This window comes from Haliaeetus albicilla, chromosome 10 (assembly GCF_947461875.1).
Source record: "Haliaeetus albicilla chromosome 10, bHalAlb1.1, whole genome shotgun sequence".
NCBI classification, from domain to species: Eukaryota; Metazoa; Chordata; class Aves; order Accipitriformes; family Accipitridae; genus Haliaeetus; species Haliaeetus albicilla.
In genome coordinates, this window is record NC_091492.1 from 22,111,772 (window position 1) to 22,137,730 (window position 25,959).

A 25,959-nucleotide genomic window follows, 5' to 3' on the forward strand; every position below is an offset into this window, starting at 1 on the left:
CACGGAGATTGCTTCCTTGGAAATGACCACTCTCAGCAAGGCTGAACACCAGAAATTTCTCCCTCTAACTGTAAAGAGCTCTCTCACCTGCCCCCAAAGAAGCACTAATTATTTCTCACTTATGAGTGTGCATCCAAACACACCATTTATTCTGAAAATTCAAACCATAAAATTCCCTGTTAACTCCACAGACACTCCCACAGTTTTCAATACATAAAAGCAGCATATTGTCAGAGGAGATGCTACAGTAAAAGAAAAGAAGGATGAAATTGGGAACTATAGCATGACGCAAAGCACTAATGCAGTTTCTCTAGGCAGGATCCTTAAGGCACCTCCTGTTTTGCGGCAACCAGACTGAGCACGTGACAACTCACAGCCCAATTCACTGGAGGCAAATCTTGTGCTTGCTTAGAAATTAGCAGGAACCATGTCTCACCTTACCCAACAAATGCGGACATCACACTGGCTTTTATTACTGCCCACAAAGGTTTCCATCACTTTAGCTTTGATACTTGCTTTCCGTAATGGAAAACCAGTGATACAACCACAGCTGATGGGGATGTTCTGTGGAGACAGGACATCAGCCCACAACCTCCTCTGGAGTGAACGTCTGGCTTGGCTGGCCAGCTCTGCAAGAAGGAGACATCCCCCATGGCCTGCTTACCAAGCATTATTTGAATAAAGATAGGGAAGAAAACCAACTGCAGATACAGCAGTTTCTCCATGCCCATCAACAGTAACCATTACCCACCTCCAGCAACTCCTCCAGCAAGGAGGCGGGAGGTGCACAAGAAGGACAAACACAGGCTTCACAATTCCAAACAAGACTGAAGTCGCCAGATGCAGACAACAGTCAGCAGCACAGTTAAGAAAAGCAAAAATACAAGAGTTGCCTTCAGCTGAAAAGGCCTTGTTAATGAAATCAGATTAAGTAGGATGAATCTCCTATTACATAACCATACTTCTGCCTGGTGCGTTTCTTGTTTTATTTATTCAAAAGGAAATAAAGAAGTGGCAGAGTGGTGATGTAGGGAGGGGAGAAGCGGCTCAGGAAGGATAATGAGTTTTCTTAAAAAGTCCATGAACAGCATGAAAACACAGAGGCATCCTGGCTGCAGAATGATAATGGCCCTTCAATCAATCCACAATTGATTTCACATTTAAACTTCAGATCATCTCAGTAAAAAGCCTTTTGTGAGACTGAGATGGAGAACCAGAATCTGCATTTCAATGGAGACGCTCTGGATGCCTAGCCACCAGCTCTGTCAACAGAGCTGGGCTTGCGGTGGGGAAGGAGAAGGAGCCCACATCTGAGAACATCAGTGTCTGATGCAGAGCTATTGCTTGGGCATATTGCTGATAACAAGGTGCCCTCTCCCAGCACTAATTAACATCTCACACTAAAGGTCAGGTGGGTAAATGGCATCCTTGCCTTGCAACAGCAACATTTACCCAGAACAGCTACAGGCTAGTACATGGCTTAAACTCCCTTCTCCTGCAGTCCCATCCCCTGGGCCCTTTGTGACAAGGACTTTCACAGTCATTCTGCTGCCAAGGATTGGGAGATTGGGGCTGAACAGACTATGAAGGACCCCAGAAAATACTGACTTTCTATTCCTTTGGTCCTATCTGATCTCATGATGGCAAAATACTGCCTAAGCAACCAGCAGCCTTGGTTTTAACACTCTGAAGACTCCTACGGAGGAACACAAGTGATGGATGCTCTAGGGTAAAGTGCTCCATTTCGATAATGCACAGACCTCTCAACCTGTGGTCTAAGCCCAGGGCACACTCACCGAAGGAGACGTCACCGAAGCGGAGACAAGGTACATCAAAATGAAAAGTTGGTCCGATGACACAACCCCTGTGAGGACAAAAACAGGCAGAGGCAGCATTGGCTTGGTTAAATAGAATTGCAAAGCTTTGGCTTGTGTAACCGCTCAGGTGGATAAAAGCTGGTGTCAGAACCACAGCACGTGTCAAATTAACTTGTCACCCTTGTGCTCAGCACAGCACCCACGTGGACAGGAGGCAGCCAAAGTGGTCAGCAGCTGAGAGCTGCTGGTGTGGCTTAAGCCACTATGTCAGGCAGGGTATGCCCCCAAGTTGTTGCTGGCCCAATGAAGGAACCCTGAACAAGTGATGGCTCTGTGCCTCAGTTTCCCCATCTGTAATGCAATGGACACAGAGGTGTCCACACAAAAGTGGACTCGTAACTTTGGTTCCCCACTTTGGTATTTCTTAGCTGGAACTGGTGTTTCCATGGAGTATATGGACATCTTTCTCAGAAGATCTTGATCCACACAGGCACTATGCATGCAGGATTTTGAGGCATGAATCCAGGGGAGCCCCAAACATCCATTGAGAAGAGCAGCAACAGTTCTACACAGTGGACAGTTGAATTTGGAGGAAAATATCAGCTCGTCACCAGTGCACCAGCTGACACATCCAAGAGCAACATGTCTTAAACCACCAAACATAGGTGTCCTGAACCCACCATGCTACCTTGCCCATCCTTAAATTCAGCACAGGCTCCAAACCCCAAAACTCACCGACATCTGCTGACATCAGCACTTGAAGCTGCACAACATTCATTCATTTATTTCATGGTCTATGCCAATGAATGCCAGCTCTGCCCCTTAGTTAAAAATCAAGGACCACAGTGAAGGGTGCCCTCTAGTTTTATTTACACGACTGCCACTGGATCCATTCTACACATGAACAGATCCCAGCATCCTGCAAGAGGGACCTGTGTTCATCCATGGTGCCCCGTTTCCAGCATCCCTTTCTAAACACCAAAGAAACAAGCATTCAGGACAATCTAAGTTTGGTTTCCAAGTAAAGAATAATCACCTATGGTTTGAGCATCTTCTGATTGCATACTTAAAAAGGACTTAAAAACTGACTTTGAGGAGTTTCAATTCAATACTCATTCTCAATTCTTGGAGCTGAATCAGTTCCTGAGAATAAGTCAGGTAGCAAATTCCTGCTGCTGCTAAAGTTTCCTCTCCAAGGACCTGATATAATTAGCCTTAACCGCCCAAGCCCTAACAGCTTACTTTGGATGGAGCAACAGGAGCAGACACGCTTTCCATCACAGCACTTGCCAGGAGATGATGGAAAACTACTTCCAAACCAACCACAACTGGGGATCACACTGGGAAACTGCCAAGGATGAGCCTTGCCAGGCAAGTGGGGAAATGACTGCCATTTCTGCTGAGTGCACTGTATCTGTAGTCAAGTAAGTTAAACATGAATGACTGCCCAGAAGGCTCAGGCAAGGAGCCAACCCAGAGCTCTGTGCACCACAGCTGATAACGGTACAGCTTGCAAGAAAATGGGGGGAAAAGGCAGTGTTTCTGCCAACAACTGTGTTTTACAGTAGCATTAAATAATGCATTTGTGAGCAGGAAGGATAACACAGGATGGGAAAGGAACTGCTTGAACTCTCATCCCCTTTCCTTCCTTTGCAGCCCAGTGTCCCACCAGCCAGCTCACTTTCATTCAAAAGAACTGGGAGTTTTTCCTCCTGGGAGGACTAAATCCAGTGCACAAAACCTCCTGAAAAGGGAGGCTCAGCTTGACCTGGTAGGTGGACATCTCAAAGGCATTTGAAAACACAGTTTGAGTTGTGGGGCTGGAGAATAAGAGATAAGGGCTGGATATAGATCCTTGAAAAAGGCAAGACAAAAATCGAGGAGGCAGATGACATCTCAGGGAGGAGTGGACTGCAATGGGAATTATTGCTGAGGGACAGCTATATGGGAGCAGGTGGGGATGCTGGGGTACCATCAGATGGGCTGCATAGGAGCCACCATCCAGGAAGGAAGAGTACAAGGATAGAGAAGAAATAAAAAAAAAGGACCAGCAATCATCTTTCACTGAGATATAAGGTCTGCACTGAGCCCAGGCTAGCGCTGGCAGAACAGGGCAGAGGGTGGCCACAGAGAAGGGGAGGACGTGCTGGGCACTGGGAGCCAGGACTTCGGTGGGGAAAAAAAGACCACTTCATTTGGTTGTGGGGAAGCCAGAAGCCAGCTATCCCGCTGATAGCTGTTTCCTTCCCCAGGAGCAAGCCCACTGCAGGGCAGAGGCAGCAGGCACTATCCAAGCAATACTGTATTCTACCTGTGATAAGCGCATCTCTGCAAGCGAAACTTGCCCTTGCTCAAGGAGAAAGCTGCTTATGCAATAACATCCCGTGACCAGTTTGGGGGATGGACAGAGGAGAATAAATTATTTGATTGTGAAATGTTCTCTCTTGATTTCCAAAAAAAGCAGCACTTTCCCTCCAAACACAAAGCCAACATAATTGTTTCTTTACTGAGGTCGACCTACTCACCACTCTTCTCTTGCAAAGTAATAACCTTGTTGCTCTTTTTTATCCATTTTCCCTTACCTTATTGGTAGAATAGGCTGCAGATTCCTTTCTTTTTTTTACTACCTTGATCTAGTGCCTCCCAACAGCAGCAGCTCAGGAGGCTGGCTGCTGAGGAGGCACAACCAGCCCCAAACCTCCAGAGCACCCACCATCAGCTTTCCTGCCTACACCACGATATCCCACCAGCCCGTGGTTGAGACTAACTGGGACAAGTTCACATGCTGCTGTGGTCCTGAGAAGTGAGCTTTGCCTCTCCTATCATAAACTTTTTTTTTTTCTTCCCTTCTCCCCTTTTTGCTCAGTAAGGGTTATCTTTTGCCACAGCACCAGCCCAGGGAATGATGCTCAAGTCTTTGTGACTGTACTTGCTGCAGAGCTCCTCATCTCCCCCATCAGCACTTTCCTGGCTGCAGAAAAAAGCTACCATAGCACTCACGGCACAAGAACCGGGAGAACAGCTTGTCCCAACGCATTAGCATGAGAGATGATGTTGAGGCTGCTGCTACCCATTTTGTATGGATTATTAACAGAGGATTTTAAAAACACTGCTTCTAGCTGCAGAATCACCCAAGCTGGCCCAGCCCTTCAATCATCTCCAAAGCTCTGTTGGCCTCGCTGTGTGTTTGGGTGGGACATCCCAGTCCATCTACTGCCCAAAACTGATACCACCCCACTGTCTGCCATGGCCCAAGGAGGAACGAGCTACCTGTAGGAAGGAGTCACTCCAGCTCCTGGGTACCCAGACTGGGCAGCAGTCATCTCCACACCTTACCTGTGCAGCCTCCAGTCAAACTTTTTCCAGCATGGGCAGTGTCACTTAAATCCCCAGGGTCCTCACACAGAGATATCAAAGGGTCACAAAAGAAACCTGCTGCTGCCAAATTCTGTACAAACAGCATCCTGGAAAGTCACAGAGCCACCCTGGCTCAACCATGAAGGCAAAGCTGGTTCCCAGAGGGACTCAAGACGTTCAGAGTTAAACTGGGTATTGAGGACATAGGAGACAATTACACTTCACCTCTTCCTCTTCTCCATCATAAAAATGAGGTAGGTAGGACATGATTACCCAGAGATAGCTACAGATGTACCCACCAAGCTCCTATAACCCTCCTCACCTGATAGTCAAGGTCACAGGCTCAGGAGATCCATTCACACTAAACCTGAATTCTTCCGTGAACTTCCCCAGGATGGTGGAACTGAAGGAGATCCGGATGACTTGGAGCCCGTCCGGCAAAATGATGCCCTCCCTGGGGAGAAGGGTGAAGCAAGAGCCCAGAGCTGTAGATGGAGGAACCAAGCTGAAGAGGGCATCAATGGCTCCTTTGTTAAACAGGATCGCCTGCAGCAGCAAGAAAGCAAAATGGAAATACATAAGGAATGTTCCTTTCTTATAGAAGGCCAATTTGTTTTCTAATTAAACAATTAACTTCCGTAAGAGGCAGAAGATGCTGCTTGGCAAAAGCCAAAGAAAATACAAACAAGGCAAGTTCTGCCATTGGATTTTTTCCATGCAAAGCAGTGATAACTTCACATAAACGGAGTCACTCTGGGTTTATTCCACTGACACAGAGCAGTCCACTTTGACTTGCAGTGCAAAGGACATGCTCAGCATCACTGAGTTGATTCAGACCTGTCCCTAAGAGCAACAAAGGGTGGTTGCAGCATTACTAGTGAATCACCAACTGCTTCTGCTCCAAATAAGTCTGATCCTGCCAAGGGCAGAACATGTTCAACTTCTATTGCGGCCAACAAGTTTATTGCATACAGCAAAAGACACTTCAGGTCAGCATGATAGCCAACTTCAGAAGTAATCCCCAACTCTGCTATGGTATATAGCTCAGGTTTCCTTTATTTTTAATTTAATCTGCTAGTTTCTTAGTCTTTGCTCAACCAGAAACGTCAAGAAAAGATGAATAAGATGCATAGGGGCTCTACCTATTCTTCTGAAAGAATTTATCTTTCATAAATATTCACAAGCACTATCTAAGATTTTACCATTATTAGAATAAACTGCAAATTTAGAGCCAAGCTGTATTTTGTTGAACACTCAAGACACCTACTGCCTCGACCAAGTGACCCAGTCCTGCAGCATTTGTTGAGATTCAGCTCTTTTCATGTCAGGCAAGAAATGCCCACACCTGCCTGTGAGTATCAGCATGCTGTCAGTCACCAACAAACCTACCCAAAGCAAAGCTGTCAAGTTTCTTATTGCTACAGTGTGAAATCCTGCCATTTCCATGGACTTATCTACCTGCTTCGGATTTCTTTTCCCTAATTTTTGTCCTTGCAAAATGTGTCAGCAAAACTGAGACAGAAGCATAGAAATGTCCCTTATTTTTTTTAATTTTGCAGCTGCTGTTGAAAATATTCACATGTTCAAACTCTGCAATGGAAACTTGAGAACTACTCTCTCTTATGTGTTTTACACCTTAGTTACAAAATGCACTTCGGGATCCTATGCGGAGCTGAGGTTTACCTCCAGTCTAGCTGCTTAGTACAGCACTAACAGCATCATCTACTTATTCACATTTTCAAGTAATGAAAATAATAAATTGATATAGAGAGAATCAATTAAATATCAGCATTAAAAATGCATAGAGACCACAATATTTTGGTAAGAAAACACCTTAATGTGTCCTTCCCTGCCACAGTCAAGCTTTTGAAAGTGTCTGGCATGATGTATTTTCCCATTTTCTACCTCTTTCGGTTGCCCTATCTTTTTTTTTTTTTTTTTTTTTTTCCCCAGAAGATTTGACACCATTGCAGGGAGGCAAATATATAGAAAGTTCCTTTGCTTCCTTTCAAGAAATGCTTTGCTCTTTATAGAGCCAGAGATGCACCAAGTCTGAGGAGTGGCAAGAGACTGGTCAGCAAGGGAGAACACTCCCAATTTCTTTGCAAGGGACAGCTCTGAGCCAGGAGACTGGACAAAAGTGTCCAACATTTTCCTCCAACTCCCAGGAATGAGTAGGATGCACTTAACTGAAAACTGTTTGCAACGGACTTGAGTTTAAACACAGTAAGTTTGTTCCAGCTGCTTTTTAACAGCCAGAGTACAAAGGTGCATTGCATCTAGGGCTGAAAAAAAAGCCTCTGAATATTTATCTTTTTGACCCAGTGTTGCTTTCATGTGTCAAAGGGAGGCAGTTTGCAGGAAGCCTCCCAGTTTATCTCAAAAGAAGGTCACCGAAAAGCAGAGATTAGGGTTTCACGAACAACATACACACCTCTCAGACCCCATCAAAAGTATCCAGATTCTATGAAACCCCCCAAATTTGACTATTACATCAAAAATTCCCTGCTCACAACTGCCCAAGTTGCCAGAAATCATGTGGGTCTGTGAGGCTCACTGTTGCCCTGGGAGCCATCAGAATCCACCCCAAGCCCTGCAAACCCCTGCTGCTCACCTCATAGCTGTGGGTCGATCCAACAAAAACCTTCCCAATGTCCAGCTGGTCAAAGCTGAAGCGGAGCTGGGGCCCTATGCCTTCCCCTTTGATGCGCAGGGGCAGCCTGGTCTCTCGACCTGGGGAGAGATTTCCATTTCAGTACAATAATTCCCTCTTGCCCTGGATTTTCCAGGCTGACTTAATGCTAGTCCCCAACTCCAGGCTGGATGGGACCAGCTCTAGGTGCTCCAGGAGAAGATACAGGACCCTTCTCTTCCCTCAAGAGATATGCCTTGGGGCTGGTTTCTAATTTCTAACTGACCCCTTGAGTTGGTTTCTAATTTAGTAGTTTGCACCCTGAAAAAGCAATGCTGAGTTTAAAACATGATCTGTGAATTTCTTCCCATGCACTTAGATAAGCTTTGAAATCCATTCCATGAAGGCACAAAGCTCACGAAACAGAACTGAAGATAAAAATCCACTGTCTACATTGATGCAACTAGGGACAACAACACAGGAGCCGACAAGTACAAGCCCAAGCAAGGCGAAGCTGCCTGCTAATGGTGATATACACATCCCAGGGCTTCTTAGAGCAGGCAGAGCATCTCAGCCACTGCCTATGCCTAACATACAGCTCTATACCTGGGTGCTTCAGGGCTCACCTCCTGCAGCCAGCACCTAAATAACACAAGGCTTTATGATCTCCAGAGAGGAGGAGCATTCCCCTATTCCCACCACAATACCAAGAGCTCAGCTTTGTAAAGACACCTTACCTGAAGCACGCTGAGCAGTTATTGAAAACCAGCTTCCTCACTACCAAGATCAAGATAAGCCATAACTATACTGCTATTGCACAAGTCCCTTGCTGCAAAAGTAACAGAGACTGCAAGGCTTATAGCTAAACTCTAAGATGCTAATTTTCTTCCGTAATTCTGCTAAGATGACATAGTGCAAGATCTTTCAGCTGTTCTGAACCACTGGAGCAGCCTAAAGTGCCTGAACCCTAGCTCAAATTTTGGCTTGGGTCTCCCTGCCATCCCATTCTACTCTGCATGGAAAGCGAGTAGCACAAAAAGGAACCCCCAAATGTTGTGCATAACCTCCACTGTAGCTTTTGCGCAAAAATATTCCCCTGTCCTTCAAGCTCCTTTTGTGCTATGCTCAACATTTATTAAAGATTAGGGATTGAAGGTTGCTTTTAAAAAAAGTCTTCTGCATAGTTATTCAAGAATGTCCAAAATGATTTTTTTTTTTTTTTTTTTTTTTTGCAAAGAGCAGCCCAGGTGTGACAACTCAGTGACTACATCACAACTTGAAAAAACCTCTCCTGGAACAGCCTTTTCAATGATTACTGACTTTTTGATCTTGCAACCATGGGATGAAGATGTTTGATAACATCCAAAGCCAAAAAGGAAAAGCTAGGGAGCTTTTGTTGAATTTAACATTTTTTAAGTAGATCCAGCCAAAGCCCAGCTAATAGCAGAGATAAGAGTTATGTTTCACAGCTCAGGCATTAATTAGAGGGCTGTGTATTTCTATTTCACAGACAGCGTAAAAGAGGCAGTATTGGGTGCTCCCTGTCAAAAGACTTTTCCATCTTGCATCATGTCGGCTTAATTTTCATTAAAAACTCTAGGTCTAAGCCATGAAAGCTCTTAGGAAATGGCAAAGATTTCCAAGTGACAAGATTTTGTCCATGATCATGCTGAGACACATGTTCCATGGCCACTGCAATCAAAAAATCAGTGCAATCAAAAAATCAGTGGCAGTTCTTCCCCTTCAGCAGTAGGTCCTCATCTTCTCCTGAAGGTCCATGGAAGCCATCCTTTCCTCTACCCCTACGCTGAACTTGAAACTTTAGGAAATCCCAGAATTTTTGCTCTTCCTCCTTCCAGGTGAACCTAAAAGTGGGATCTTCCCAAAGGAAGAGGAACAGACTAAACTACAGGCAGCATTCAGGAGAGCTGAGAAGAAAAATAAGAGAGCATGTCCTCCTCTATGCTAGAAGCTGGAGCTTTCAGGAGTATCCAACCTTTGCCTGATGCCTGGGTACAGCTGGGCTGTGGCCCTGGGATGCTCCCACCATAACACATCCCAGAGCACACAGACCAAGGGCATGGAGGGGCTACAGCCTTCTTGTCCTCAATTCCAAATCCACACCTGGTACTGTGGAGTGAGAATTTGTATCTCAGTAGGGATAATGCCTCAGCACATCATGCAGGGTGTACAATTTGGCATTGCTGCCTTGCTTTCAACTAAATAGGAGTGTAGGTGGCCCAACAGCACAGGACGTTGTTGCCAAAATCCTTAACTTCTGTTGGTTTCTGACACTCAGTTTCTTGTTCACAGAATGACCCTGTGTTTTGTGACTGGTTTTGAACATGATTCTCATCTGACCACGTCAACAAACAGAGATCCACAGTTTTACATGATGCAGGACATCACAAGGTAAAGGAGTGAACATCATTTGGGGTTTTGCTTCTCCCTGCAAGAGTGACTTAGAAATGGCTTTTGGAAGAAATCAGATGTAACCCAATACATTTCCCTAAGTAGAGAAGAAAAGAAAAAAAGAGAGAATTTTAGGTGTCTGAGCCCCCCACCATGTGCTTCCTTCCAGCACTCAAGAGCCACAGCTTTATTTGCATGAATAACCAAGAAACTTCATTTTGAGCTTAAATATTTGCCAAGAGCAAATTTCAAACCATTTCTTAACTGCCAGCTTTGCAAGTTGCACAGCACTGATTAGTTCTGTAAATCACCTGATCCAGAAGCATCTGCTAAGAAATTTATGGAAGCACCTGCAAAAAAAAAGTGGAGGCCAGCAAAGCCCCTTTCCAGTGGGGCATGAGATCCAGCTGCACAATTCACAGTGCTGCATTGGGGCAAAGCTTCCAACTATTCCCTGCAAGGGGCACACACCGTCTGCAAATCATCCTGCAATGGGATTTGTGACTGACATGCAAATGCATGAGGAAGATAGTCACACTTCTTAGAGGAATCCAAGAAGCAAAATTGACTCCCTAGTTAAAGATCATTGGGTTTGTCTTGAAACTCTTTTTCCACCCAGGGACCTTGACTGTTGTCAGGGTGGAAACTGTCCCATACAATGGATCAGCTCTGTTTCGTAAAGGATGGGGGGTAGGTGCATCATTTAAATTACTTCCTTGAGGTTCTCTTCCAAGGAGCCAGTGGATTGTTAAGCTCTCCCAAGGGCACATCAGGGTCTTTCAAGAGAAGACTCCTCTTTCTAAGTACAGATGATTTGCCCAGCTCCGTTTCCTATAACTCCCAGCCAGACCAGCTCAAGGGTTGCATGCAAGTAGTTTTCCTATTTCTCTGCAATGAAAAAGCTCTCCTGGCCCACCCCCTGGAGATCCCTGCAGGAAAGCGATGGACACCCTCATCACCAGAGCAAAAAAATCCCAGAGCCAGGAGCACAGCACTGAGCAAGGAATCCCTTGGGAGCAACTTTTTAAGTCAATTCTTCACTTCCACAGCTTTAACAACTGCAGCTGGTGGGCAGGAAGACAGTTTGTTAACATAAGTCCTGGGTAATTACTGTAGGTGGCATTTGCCAAGTAAACCCTGTGCAATTACTGTATAAATAAAAAGTTGTTTCATGACATTTGTATCCATCAGCTTGCAGCAATAAGGAAAACAACAAAGCAGCTGTGTTGGTGATTTCAGCACCCTCCAGAACAGGAGGCTGGCTGCTGGAGAACCATGGGCCTCACACCTCTTCTTCTCAGACAGGGAAAAACATGTTCTCTGGATGGAAATCTGACAGCTGTCTCCCACTCCTGAAAAACACCTTAAGCAGCACCATGCAGAGACAGGGAGGAAGGACAAGGTAACCCGAACCACACAGATTGCTGGAAGCATTCCCTGCCCCATGCTAGCACAGCAAAGCCATCACCTCTGTGAGGGCAACGATGGTATAACTCAGGTGGGTCAATGATAACTGCTTCCAGAAAAAGACTTGACAACACTTCTATAAGAAAGGATGAGCATAAAGCTTATCTAGCAGACTGCTCCAACTCTGATTTCCAGGGAGGGTGTTCACCCTGCCTAGTACAGCAAGCCCTCTGCAACGCTACCCAGATGGCACCATAAACTCAGAGTGACAAGGTGATAATTCCCACGGAGGGAGAGAAGCACGTGCTAGCCAGAGGTGGTCCTTTCGCAGCCACCCCGTGCTCAGCAGGGCTCAGCCACCTAAGGTCTGGCAGCATCTGGGTAGTGGGAAGTGATCCAGGGTCTGGGAGCACGTTTGTCACTCAGATCCTACCGCCTTGGGAGTCTGATGATGCATCCACATAATGAAGACTCATCTTGGAGGTAAATGGTCTATAGGGGCTTAGCCCTTGTTCACTAAAGCTATTCTGCTGTGTAACTCCTTGGCCTTTACAGACCACCTTGCAGCAGAGCAAATGCTGGCAAACCCACAGCATGAAAGCTTATCCCTTCACTGTTTTGGATTGTTCTGGGATCAGTGATCCCAAGCCAGGTGCACTGAGCCCTGGCTTTGGACAGGAGACCACCTACAAACCACAGAGACAGTGGGTATGTGCCAGCACTGCTCTGCTGACCATTAACCCTTCCTAGCAATTACACTAGAACCGAGTGGACTGGAAGACTATTTGTGCCTCACCTTCACTGTGGGTAACAGAAGCAGGAGAAAGGAGCTGTACCTGAGATGTTACAGTAGACTGTTTGTTGATAGAGTCTGGCTTCTCGGGGTTTAAAGATAACATTAATTTCAGCCGAAGAATTTGGCCAGACGTCTCCCTCCTAAAACAGAAGGAGACAGCAAACCATTTATCTTCAAACAGTACATTTTTTTTCAACCACACCCCTAAAGCCTTTATTTAGAGCATCAATGAAGAGCAAGGAGCAAGCAACACTTATCAACAAAATTTATAAGAGAGTTTGGAAGCAGCTGCAAAAAAAACTTTCTAAGTCCCTTACCTTTACTGGCACCTGGTGGAGGCATTTCATTAAACTAGGGCTATAATGATGCAACCAAGCTGGCTGGCACTCCAGCATATCAAGCATGATTTCTTCAGAGGTACCAGCCAGTCTAAGGAAAAGATACCTCTCTCCTGCAAACCCTCCCTTATATCTCTGTATCACTATGGCTACATGAACACTTATTACGGAGAGCAGGAGAGATTTAGCAAATCACATGGATTTTTCCATTCTTAGTTATGAAGGTGCTGCCTCTTATACCTTCACCTGTACACACATGTAAGTATTTAATGTACTCCAGTGAGTCAAGGCACTCAGCACCTAGCAGAACAAGCCCTCCTGCCTGGGAATCAATGAAGAACAAACTCCTTCCTGCTGATGGCTGCTTCTGCCCAGTGCCATGAGCAGTCAGTCAGCACGCAGGCTCTTCCAGCTGACAGACGATCTGAGAAAGAAGTTGAGAGTCAGATGCATCCTGTTTCTCTCTGCAAGGTGCATGCATTCCTGTTTCCCTGAACACAGGCTCAAACAAGAAGAGATGGGATTTGTTTACAGCTCCACACCTCTTTCAACCAACAAGCTCTTCTCCTTGTCATGCTTTTTCTCAGGGATTTAAGTCTGGACCGTGCTACCAGTGTGTCTGCAACCGTCTGCTGCTTCCTCAGGGTCTTCTCCTTCTGCTTCTCTCCCAGAGTCCTGGCACTGGCATTCAGTCCCAGGGAGCCTTGTTGTGCATTCTCAGAGACACCCCTGGTTTGTAAAGGCTCTCACTCGCTTCTTGCGACTGGTTTAAACAAAGGCACCACTTATATCCCCTCAACCCCTAACATTACAAACAACTCTTCATGTATTTGTTGTCATAAATATATGCACCTCTTACAACTGTAATAATACCCTACCAGGAATCAAAAATGTAGCTTATAGAAGGAGACAAAAAGAACAGAGTTATTTTTCTATCAGCAAAGTGAAGCTTTAATTCTGCTTGCTGCTGGTATCCTCAGTACTTTGTCCAGGAGAGTCTTGAACTGACTGGAGCCTCCGGCACTCCTGCAGCATAAATATTAAATAACTATAATACTTCCCATCGACTTAGTGCTTAGAACTCAAAGAACAGCCCCCACAAAAATTAAAGAGCTATGACAAGGTGAATTATTGGGCTGCAGCTGCAAATAATTCCCTAATGCACAGTGTGCTCAAAGTCAACAGAACAGAAGGAAGAATAGGTGGAGAAAACTGTTTCAAACACCAACAAACCAGTAACTGGAAAAGGGAAGTCAAAGAATAAAATCACTTGGATTCTTCTCAAAACCTAGAGCAAACACATTTGCTAGATCAAATGTACTTTATGTTTCTATCCAGCAAGCAACTGGATGAAGATGAAGCATTACTATATGACAACACACTGGCTTGAGGAAGCAAACTGGAAACATCAGCCTGCAACCCACAGTCAACGTGCTAGATATCAGATCCCTCAGGTCCCACAGGGATGCTGCATGGACTCACAAGCATCCAGAGAGTTATCTTAGATTTACAGGAATAAAAGCATTTGGAGTGGTCCAAACAACATAAGCTGTGCTATGATGCCTGGAGCTTGCCTGAGCCGAGCCACTGAGAAGGAACACTCAGATGACAGATTTCCCTGGCTTGGCTAATTAGAGTCTAATAACTCACCAGTGCTCATCACCCAGCTGCTTGCTATGTGTTTAACAGACTGAGATCAGTGGTCTCACCCTGGGCAGGCTGTCCCTGGGAAGGGGGGGGATGCACTAGGCAGCTGCTTGCCTTTGCTTCAAACCCAACAGCTGTAGCTGAACACACAGCTCACCAGCATTCTGTGCTCCTCTTTAAAGGGTGCTGCCCAGATCTGAGCTGCCCAGGGGTACCATTTGATCCTCCAGCTGCTGTGATCCTCTGCCCAGAGAGCTACAGACAGCTCTCGTTCAGTTCCCACATTGTAAATGATGCCTTGCCAGGCTTACCAGCACCATCAGCTACACAGTCACTGCTGATATGCTGAGGAAGGGCATTAATGAAATGAGAGCAGCAGTGATGCTTGAGGCCTTCATCTTATAGAGGGACATAAAGCAGGGGAGGAGAGCACATCCTGAGCCTTAAAACCAGAACACAGGGGTGCAGTAAAAGGGAGGGAAGTTCAGCAGTGAGTGTGAATGAAATGAGCCCAATTTCAGCATAGCCACCCAGATCACTCAAAGGGAAACTTGCCATTTGCTCTGTAGAGCCTCACATGCCAGACAGCAAACCGAGAAGATATTTGAACGAGACAGGATGGGACCAGTGAGGCTGAGGGTGAAAATGGATGCCAGGATTTGACCATAGTTCTGCCATCAGGTTTACAAGGGCTGTGCAGAGCCGGATTACTGGGGGCAGGCAGCTTAAAGTTTGTGCTGGCTTCAGACAGATGATGCCTACCATAAACTGAGCATCTGATTTACTGGGACTATGGTACTGCTTGCAAGACTTTGGGATATATCTGAAAAAGCAAAGTCAGATTTTTACACCGTGTCATCATTTAGCACAACACTGGCTGCTATAAAGCAGAGTTCATAAGAACAAAGTCTCAAAGCCAAATCATTCCTGGGAAACTCAAGAGAGCATCCCTCCTTCCACTGAGGCCAGAAAACAAACTTCTTTGAGCCTAATGCAGCAGTATCAGCCTTTCAGGTCAACTAACTAACAAAGTACTGTTTTGTTGCTGGCTTCTGCTGGATCACAAGCTGATGGTACTCACTGGTTTATTTTATGTGCCGCAATCAGATATATTGGCCCTGTGGACACTTCAGGGCAGTTTAGTTATTACTGAGAGGTTGACAGAGGCAATACATCCCCCATTAACAGCAGCAAGTGTAATACAATTCATAAGCAAAAATGAAGCTAAGCAGGAAAAGAAGAAAATTAAAAAGAACCGTTGGCCTGATGAATATGTATCTGCTAACAACAGTGTACTTTTCTAGCTGAGTGAATTTAGCTGACTTTGGGATTTGATGAACTTCAAGGCCAGCACATCTGTGACGGAAATATAACTGACACAGTGATCTTACCCCAGTGTTTTGAAGCACGGTAACAGCAATATATCACAGAAGCAGGGATAGGGACAGACTTGACAGGGCAGGGGACCTAGGAAGGTGGTGCAGAGCCAAAAGGCAGAGATAAGAGTGGGAGATCAGAAAAAAAGCCCATGTTTGATGCTCTTCACAGCTCTGTCTTGCTATGAGCTGCACCCACATCACCTATCCTGCTCTGGTCACTGCCAGTTGAGTTTTGGCTGAACAGGACTAGGATGGCAAACTTACCTGTTCCCCCACTAAGCTCTGGCAGCCAAATAGATGGATACTCTGCATGCCTGAGCTCCTAATGTGACTTGCACAGCAACGATCCTGACTGCTGCGGTGAATACACCCAGGGAGACTTGCGACTACAGCAGGGAGGAGGTAATAGAAAGAGAACTTAAAAAAAATACAGTAAATTCCACTTCCCTGTTTTACAGCATACAGAAATAGAGCACAGCAAAACTTTCACCCACCGCAGAGCACACCCAGGCTTCTGTGGTACTTCCAGTACTCCTCTCAGGGCAGTGAAAACCTTCCAGGAGCTCCTCGGTGGCAGGGCAGCAGTGTTAGCCCATTTCTCTAAGGACACCCCAACATACAGAAGGAATAAGGACTGAATCTTGAAGGCCATTCAGGCTCTCAAGCGTTCAGCAGAGATCTGGGAGCATTCACACTTGTAAACTTTATATATTTAACTTGGATCATCTACAGGGAGCCTCAGGCTACAAAGCCTACATTCCCCTTGAATGCAGAAGCTGAACATCCCAGGTTCTCCACCAACCTGGAACACCTGAGTTTTGTACCAAAAGGCAGGCAATGAGGATACCCCTCCTCCCCAGAGTAACCTAAAAACCTTTGGTAGCCCTCACACCACACCAGTGGTGCACTAGCCCCAGGACTGTGTGGCTACATGCTATCTCATAGTCCAAAGAGCAGCTTCTGTACATGCCCCGGGCTCTCTGCAGACACAGAGCTTGATCCCAAGAGCTGCCCCATGGAGCAATCCCTTCCAGTCTTTGCAGCTCTGGGTTAACCTGGTTTGGGATTTAGGACAACAATGCCCACACTCCTCCTCTTCTGAGGGGAGATTTCTTGTCACAAAACTGCCTTGTGCAATCAAGTCTGCTTCGATATCCTTTCTCTCTCCACCCTGGGACCTGTTCCCATGAAACTGTTGTCCCCAGCAGTCCCTACACATCTAATAGGCACCAGGTAGCTGGACCCTGTCAGAGCCAGCAGCGATACTCTGCCTCCCACTGGATGCCAGGGCTTGAGCCCAGCGAGACATCTCAGAGCAGCTCCTGGAGAAAACAACATGCCTGCCTTCATCTTTGCAGAAGATATTTGGAAACCACCTCACAAATGAAGGTAAGGCCCTGTCAGAGAGCTGGCTATCCCAGCTGGGACTCACTGTCCAGGGCTCCTTCTGCACCTTCTTGCTTATGGGCAAGTGGGCACAGAAGGCAGGAGAGCAATATCAGGGCTTTGCAATCTGCTCCAGCTGCCTGCTGGTCTCCACATGGGATGAAAGACATTGCTCGTGACACAAAAAGCCCCAGTTGTCCTGGCCTCCTGCTATTCCTGCATCACCGTTGCTGTCAGAAGGGGAACCGGGGCTGGGTCAGTGTCTGCATGGCAATTGTCTGACACTAGAATTTGATCCTGGCCGAAGATAACCCAAACCAAACATCAAAATGGTGAACTTGCACTGCACCAAAAAAATACATCTCCAGCAAAACCTGGGAGAACACTGCAAGTTACATCTCCAAACAGCAAGGGAGTGAAAATGAGTCCCCGGTGGGATGATTTGCTCAATACCACCAAGACCACAGTGACTGCGGCAATGTTGCTGAGATCTCTTTGTACACTGTATAATTAACCAGTGCGGGAAGGAGCCTAGAGCTTCGGGCTGATGTAATTTCTTCTTTTACAACATAAACAGATGAGGGTGAGGGTGCAGCACACACACCCCGCCTTGCTGGGGATGATGTCTTGCCATGCTCCAGGAAACCATTCAGTGATGCACAAAGATCCTGACAAGGGACATATCTCCATATATCTGAGGTACTGCTGGATCCCAAGGCACAGTCAGATGAGACTCCTCTAAGGCACCAGAGGAAACAAGCCTACGAACTAGCGATAAACCCCATCCTTTTATATGCATCAGCACGGCTCTCTGGAACAATCCTAATGCATTTTTACTGGAGCCTTGCACTCATATCCCCACTCCCAAGAAAACCTGCACCAGCAGTTAATAGACTCAAGCCTCTTGAGCTCCTGATATAAAATCACCATTCTGCAGGATTCAATGTATTTGGACAGAAACCTTTGGCAGTATGTCCACAGAGAGCTTCCTTGTATTGTCAGTGAAGCTATAAGCCAGACTGTTTGACTCCAAAGCAGAGGGCAAGAAAAAATAATCAGTTACATTTTATTCTACTATTCTGTGGCTAAACCAAATTCTTTGAAGACATAACTATTCTGGGAAACTTTTGTCATTTCTCCCTTCACTACTGCTGTATGTCAGACTAGAAAACCAGGAAATTGTGAGTTATTTCTCCTGGGAAATTGAAATAGGCTGATGAGGAGGTTCCTCACATTCCTGCTACCCCCCAGGGAAAAAAGAACTGCTGGTTAAAAGGATATGCTTCATTACCCACCCCTGAAGGCTACTGCTACATGTGTACTAGCCTCAGGACACCTCAGGAGCCAGGGGTCTGCCTGGACTAACATGTTCTCTATAGGACAGCAGTTGAGTCAGACCATGGAAAACTACTGTGGATGCTAACCAGGACAGAAATAAAACTATGCAGTGCTGTGAATGTGATATTGCAACACTTCCAGCTTAATGTCAGCCTCAGACAGGCTACAACTGGCAGGTGGCATAAGATACAGACAGTGGATGTATGATGACACAGCACAAAAACTGTTGTACCCTGGCTTTGCCACAGCATAAAGCAACATGATACAGGAGGGAATGGCACACCATGACTCACAGCTAGAGAACTGATCTCTATGGAAAAGCCCAACCAGAAATACATGCAGATCCTATTTCCCCTCCCTCAGCCCCTAAATAATGAGGCTCCACCAGCCTGAATAAGAAATAGCTGGTCTTGAAAAGCTGGGCACCACCAACTGTTGGCCAAATCACCTACTTCATTTTGCAGAGGGGGAAGGCGATCTACAGAAAGGAAATCGCTGCTCAAAGCAGACAAAAAAAACCCCCGAAGACAGAGCTGGTAACAGAAGTACCAAAATGACACCCAAAGTGCATCCTGTTAGTTCAGGGCACTTATGAGAAAGGCAGTGCCAAAGCTAACATCTGCCTCTTTCCATAAATAAAACTGAACTCACAACAAGCTGTGGGATGGACCACAGGTCCCACTAGAGATGGTGCCTTCTGCCAAAAACTGAAGTAACCTCTCATTTGGATGGGGACCAGCATGGTTCCCCAGCTGAGATGGAGATTTGCAGGAACAAACAACACTGTTACCTCCTGGCCCAACCTCAGGATCAACAACAGTAGCAGTTTCATAACCTGGACATCTTGAAGACCACCTCTATTGGCTCAAAGATAACACATGATACTGAGGAGTCACTACCAGGCAATGACAGGACAATGATGACTTGTCAAGGTCAGTGCAATGGTAACAAATCCCTGTCCTCCTTTTCCTCTGGTTTCCATTTCCAAGGAGTCAGCTCCCACATGTCTGCAATGTGACTTACAGCTAAGCTCTGGCGGGGAGGATGCAGCAAAAAGCAAGGACTTTGTCCTTTGGTAGCCACCTGGGCTTCTATCACAGCTGCTTCTGCTGACGTATCACATGTATTTGCAAAAATAAATCAAATTTGAGATGCGCTCAGAAAGTCAGAGTTGCATAACAGCTTGTTTCCCACAGGCTTGGATGGCTGCTCAAAATGTTCATGGTCACATGGTAAATCCAAAATCACTGCCACCTCTTTCTTGTTATTTTCATCAGCAAGTTAACCCTATACAGACTGAAATGACCTGCTCAAACTTCTACAGATAGCAACACCTGAAAATACTGGCAGCTTATGGTCCACTTACACAGCAAAGCTTCTGCACAAACCCTGTAAAGCCGTCCTTGCCCAGAAAGCATTTCCAAGACTACAATCCCTCCACCAGCTTCCTAACCTCTGGAAGCAATTATTTCCTGCAGTCACTCACTGCAAGGGTTTGATTATTTCTATAGGGTGCTCCCAGACATCATGGGCAATAGGTGGGAAGAAGAGAGCAGCCACTTTTGGCCAGAAGGCCTGCAGCAGCAAGGTACCAGCTTTGGGGGGCGCCTCTCCAGCAGATACACCTGGCAGCGCAAGCTAGAAGTTACAGTGCTGTCACCAGAAAGAAGGTTGTGGAAGTCAGTGGCAGTGGATTTTTAGATTCTACATTTGATGAAGAGGAGAAAATACTTACTATCATTTAATGTAAAGACATCCATATGCCAGGGGGGAAGACAGACATGAGCAAAACTCTGAATGTGAAACTGATTGTTCCATAAATAATGGAATTAATGGAAATAAAAAGATTGATAATGCTGGGCAAGACAAAAGGGGAGAGACTCGTGTAGCAGCCCGCTTATATTCAGCCCTACAGCAAACTGTGTAACATTAACATAGACATTTAGGAAAGGTTTCCACTCAAGACTTGAGGCCAGGCTACACTTTATGTCCGTACATCATTACACGGAGTACCAGGACTCAGTACTGTGGGCAGCCAGACTTCTGGACCTCACCTTAATGCACTTCAGGAGCTCAAGAGCAGGTTAAGCTAGTTGTGGAGACAAAGTCTGACTGTAATGAAGCAGGAACCCTGGGACATGCTCCAAAACCAGCTCTGACACACCACAGGATGCTCTTAATGATCATCTGATCAGCTCCCACTCTCCACAATATTCCTACTGCTCTGACACAATGTCTTAGTCACATCATGCTGCTGTCAGCTACAGGGGTGTGAAACTGCAGTTGTGCTGACAGTAGTGGCTCTCAGCCTTATACGGGCTATAGGAATAACCAAGAAGAGAACATGATCCTCTTCCTTGGAAAAAAAAAATTCGTTTCACTTATTTTAAAAGAAAGAAGAGACTGAGATTATTCTAGGGTTTACTCCAAGATGAGAAGGGATTTTGTACTGCTCAGACAGCAGGCATTCTTCATCTCAGACCATTCAAATACTCAGAATCAGGGCTCTGGTTGATTGAAGGACATGGGGTTTTGCTTGCATAAACAGAAAAACAAGAAGTTCTCTGTACCTATGTGCAAGAGAACTCAAACAGTCCATTTAAACCTGCCAACTTTGAGTCCAGGCTCACAGATGACACTGGAAGGGAGATTCAGATGTGCTGTAAGTTGAGATTACCTGAAGAGATTTGTATTTCCGTGATTAAACTCAGGCTGAATTTGGCCTCTTTTCCACAGAGGACCATTTAATTCTTCAGGTCAATATGGCAACCGACAGTGCTCTAATTCCCTTTGTTAATCCCCATACACTATGTGTAAGGTGTGCCCTTAAATACAATAATCAATACCTCTGAACACTGTAAGGACACTTAAGTGCCCTTAATTTATAGCCCTAGCAGCAGAGCTCAGCTTCAGGCAGGCTCTTGCTGTCTGTCAGGAGCCCGCAGTTCAGAAATGCTTTTTGCAACAGGCTCTCCCAGCCTCACTAGAAACCTGATGTCTTCTCTCAGCGCATCAAGCCAGCTGATGCAGTAATCTGCCAAGTGACCTCATTTGAGGAGGAAGAGGAGGAAGGTAGGTTCTCAGCTATCACTTACCACTGGCTCAATGGTGAAAATATCATCAGAGAAAAGCATGGAGTCTCCTTGCACCTTCGCCCTTTGGTTCTGGAAGCTGCGGGAGAGAAGGGAAAGGCGTTCTCGGAGAGTGGGGTCCACCGTGCACTCCTCGAGAAAATAATCCATCTTGTCCTCTTCCTGCCTCCGCAGCATGCGACACAGCCTGCAGCCATGGGGAGAGGCAAACCAAGCAGATAATGTAATAAGCAACATATTTGCAGACACTGTCATGTAAGTGCAGGGGCAGCAGAGCACTCGGGAGGAACAGCAGCAGCAGCTCAGCAAGGAGCTCACCCCGAGCCACAGGGTCCCAAACAGATCAAATTATCACCTTCTTGTTCGCTGGCATGGCAGGTAGTTTTACTCCACACTTACAAGCTAAGAAGAGGTTTTTCAATGCTAGCAGCCTTCAAGAGAGCCTTCTGGCTCAAAGCCACAACTGATGGAGAATCCACCAACCACCAGGGACTTTTCCTACTATAGAGCTGCTTGGGGGATGCAGATAAAGATGAAGGAGCACCCACTGCGGTGCCTCACTGGAACAGGAGAAGCAGCTGGGTTTCAGCTGCAGGTTACTAGCATCACTTTTTTTTCTTCCCTTTTGGACCTGCAGAGATAAGCAAACTATATCTGCTCTCTGTTCCCTATACTGCCTCTTTCACCAGAGGATCCCAGAGCACTTTAAAATCAAACTAACAAATTCAGGAATTGCATCACTCCGGTGAAATTAATGGTTTTATATGCATGAAAACAGAGGTCCTGAGAGGCGAAGCGATTTTGCCTCGCATCACCCATTAAAGAAGTCAGGACCAGCATCTCTGAATCCAAACCCTTAGGTTAGCCTTGAACCACCTTCTCCTGCTTTCTGGCCTTCTCTGCAGAGCTCTGACACAGTTAATATTTCCCTTCCTTGGTAGTTGTAGCAGAAATCATTCTAGTGTTTAAAGATCACAACCAAGAGATGAGGAGGGAGCACTGCTACAGAGCAGTTGCTTCCTAGCTGGCATATTGCTGTCCCCCCTTCATGCTCCAGTCCCCTGGCTATGAAAAACCAGCAAGTGACAACTCTGGGGGGATGAATGGAAGGCTCTATAAGTAGCAAATCGAGGCAATGTAGTATAAACAGGATAGCGATCATCACCCAGCTAAATTCAAATACAGTTAGAAAGGAAATAGGGTCATGGATGTTACTAGCTGCACACAGACAGAGCCTTGGGCAAATGCTGTCGCCAGTGCCAAAAATGCTTGCATTGGCTAGCTCCCCATGGGGTGCAATGGGAAATGTTTCTCCATGGCTGACCTACAATGCCGTCCCTGAGGAAGGCTTCCAGCCACTGAGATGAGCAACCCTCAACTCAACCTCCAATGGACAATAATTCCACCATTACATTCCAGAAAGTCTTGTGGGAGGGAGACGGAACAAACCCCTGGATAGACCTTCTAATGATCCAGGTCTTCTTTGGGTCACATCCCAGTGCAGGGTCCTGCAGTGCCTCCTCTCATGAAAAAGTACTCTCTGCTCTGAGATCTCAAAAGCTTCTCTGACAGCAGGCAGTGGCCTTGGAGCTACAACCATCCCTAAGATTGCAAGTAAGGCAGAACAAAATATCCTGGTCAGAGTCTAGGACACAAACTGGCATGAGATCAAATGTAATTTGAAAAAAAAAAATCAGGTTAAGTTCACTGTGGGGAAACCTAGTTGCTTCTGAGGGGAAAGAGGATGACTCAAGGTCCAGTCTGAGACAGACAGGTAGGAAGAGACAGTAAAGGAATGGTCCAGGGAAGTACTAAGAAAAGGTCATGAGATTTTCTTTTAACACACTGAGCTTGCATGGAAGTCACACACTGTGTAATTAAAAATAGAGAACAGTGGAAAACTAGTTGTGGCCTTCAAGGCATTTCTGACCTAATTATGTTGAACTTTATTTGCTCAGAAGCCCTTAAAAAGTGCTCCAGTTTGAGGCAGTTTCCTGATCAGCTATTGGTTCAGACTAACTCCTATACACCTACATCCCTCCAAGTCTGAAAAGTCATACAAGGATCCCCCTAAATCACCTTAAGTGAAATCTCCAATTCATTGCCCTGGGCTCTAAGCATTTCTCTGCTGCCCGAAGTGGGAATTCCAAAGCTTCACCAAAGACACCCTTTGAAGAACCTGCCCCATCTCTTACCATCATGAAGACACAGGTTGCTGAAGCCCAAACGCACTTCCAAGTCCTGTGCTGCCCTACCTTCCCTGCAGAACCCTCCACCTCCAAACTCTTCCCAGTCTCTAAAGAAGGGTAGAAATACCTTGTGCTGGAAACTGGGACAGCACAAGGCAATTCAACATCCTACAGCAAGTTGGCCTCAACTTTCAGGGCCAATGAAGCACTCTACCCTGCACATTACTGGAAAAGAAGCCTGCCATCTTATCAAACCTGGAGTGGAAGAAACTGCAGTGAATATCATAATAGTTACGCTACCTGCAGCTATGTTAAGTGCTACTACTCAATGCAGTCCCAGTTAATGAGTGCTGATGCTTTCCTCAGCCTCATGGACCCTCTGTAGCCCAGGGATCTCTGGACCTCAGTGATTTGTGGCTCCCACAAATGCAAATTTGCTCTCTGAAGAAATCCAGTCATTGCACTCAACCTTTCCTCCCCAAAACATCATCCTCAGCTGGAGTGGATGGAGATGGACGGAAGTGGAATGGGAAGTGCTGAGTAATGACCCTGAAGCCCAGGGACACATACCCTGATGCCATGGATAGTTTACTTGTCCTAAACCATTCAAAAGCACCAATACCCCTTGAGACCATACGATAGTTTTACCCTTGGGCAGTGTATCTTGCTGAAATTAATCTTTCAAACAAACCTCAGCTTCTGCTGGTCCTCTTCTTCCTGAGTAACAAAAGCCTTCCACTGGAAGTGGGCTATGATTTCACTCCGATTGTGGATGACCACAGATCTGTGGTTTGACAGCGTGAGGTAAGTCTTCTCAACTGTCAAGGAGTTCCTGTCCAGCCTGATGTTGACATCTACAGCTGCTCCATAAAGGCTTGTGTGAATATCTTCACCTGGAACAAAGCAAAGGGGGGGTCTTTGCTCATCTCACTTGTTGATGGAAGTACAAGGAACAGAGCAAACCACAGGTAACAGAAGAAAGTGTTACAGCTTTTAGCTATATTAGCAGTTCCACAGATTAGTACATTTATCTCAGCCTGATAGCTGCATGCGTACAGCATGAAGATGTCCTGGACACCACATTAAGGACCTTATTTCTGGGTGTGTTTGTAGAGATTTATCCCCAAGGTGACAGTATTTACAGGAAGATTTTTCCAATGTGCCCAGGTGGCCTTTGGGTTGCTATCCTACTCAGGTCACAGGGAATTCTGCATCAAAGTCATTCAGGTGACCCAGAGGAGTACCCGCCTCAGCCACAGCTAGCCCAGGATCTCCTGCAGGCACACCACCAGTGTTGTCTCTCTCCTCATCCCTTGTTGCTGACAAGTAAAGATACCTGGGGGCATGCAGGCAGAAAAGGGAGGTTCAGAGGAACAAGTAAAGTGACAGCCCACAGCAGAATGGGGCACAGAACAGAACTTCACTGTGTTGTAGAAGCAGTGCCGTCACTTGCTGTGGGTTTGTGAAGATATGTCAAAATGAGACTGGTGGGGCACAGCGCACGCCAACCTGCCCATTACAGTTCTGCAAGCCCATTTCTGCAGCCTGATTCCTGTTGCTTATGCCCAAGTCTGCAAGTCCACACTGAGTACTCTCAAACTATTCAACGACCAGAGCAAGGACATCTTTGCTTTCCACCTCAGACTGAGCTGAAGAGGAGAGAGCCCCTGGCTGTGCACATCAACTGATTAATGACTGGAGATCGTGTTGTGTAAATAATGATAGGGTAGATATATCTGGATTCAGTAAATATGCTTTCATGGCAGCAAAGCATCCCAAACTACGCACCATGGACATTACCCTGTCAAGTGAAATACCTAGTGCTACATTGCTGTTACAGTACAGAGATTTTTTTTTTTTTTTTTTCAACTTACATATTAACCAACCAAGAGTCTTATTACCTTGCTGGAGTACCTGCCAGCATTTCACCCTCCAGAACAGACTCCCACCAAAGGCTCCCTCATTTCCAGGGCTTTCAAACCTTCATTCCTCCCAACCAAGTAACTCCTGTGAGTCAGCTGAGCTCAAACTTTAGTACCAACTCCATCAGAGCCAGCCCCAACAAGTGCAGCAACCTGGCCATATCCCAGAGAGCATCCCTCCGCAAAGGCAGAGCCTTCTCCTCACTGCACAGCTTACAGCAAAGCAGCCAGTGGCTGGACCTGTCTT

The 25,959-nt window shown here is 46.1% G+C and overlaps 1 protein-coding gene across 1 annotated transcript in view; it reads right to left on the reverse strand.

Annotated features, from left to right (window-relative positions):
* Positions 1 to 25,959, reverse strand: part of LOC104313091 (hydrocephalus-inducing protein homolog) — a 74,132-nt gene that overhangs the window by 15,298 nt on the left and 32,875 nt on the right. The window contains exons 7-12 of the mRNA XM_009911881.2: positions 24,482 to 24,683; positions 21,605 to 21,788; positions 12,462 to 12,561; positions 7,789 to 7,907; positions 5,497 to 5,720; positions 1,797 to 1,864 (exon numbers count right to left, since the gene is read on the reverse strand). Coding sequence (XP_009910183.1) covers positions 1,797 to 1,864; positions 5,497 to 5,720; positions 7,789 to 7,907; positions 12,462 to 12,561; positions 21,605 to 21,788; positions 24,482 to 24,683 — 897 coding nt within the window. The remainder of the gene's footprint in view (positions 1 to 1,796; positions 1,865 to 5,496; positions 5,721 to 7,788; positions 7,908 to 12,461; positions 12,562 to 21,604; positions 21,789 to 24,481; positions 24,684 to 25,959) is intronic.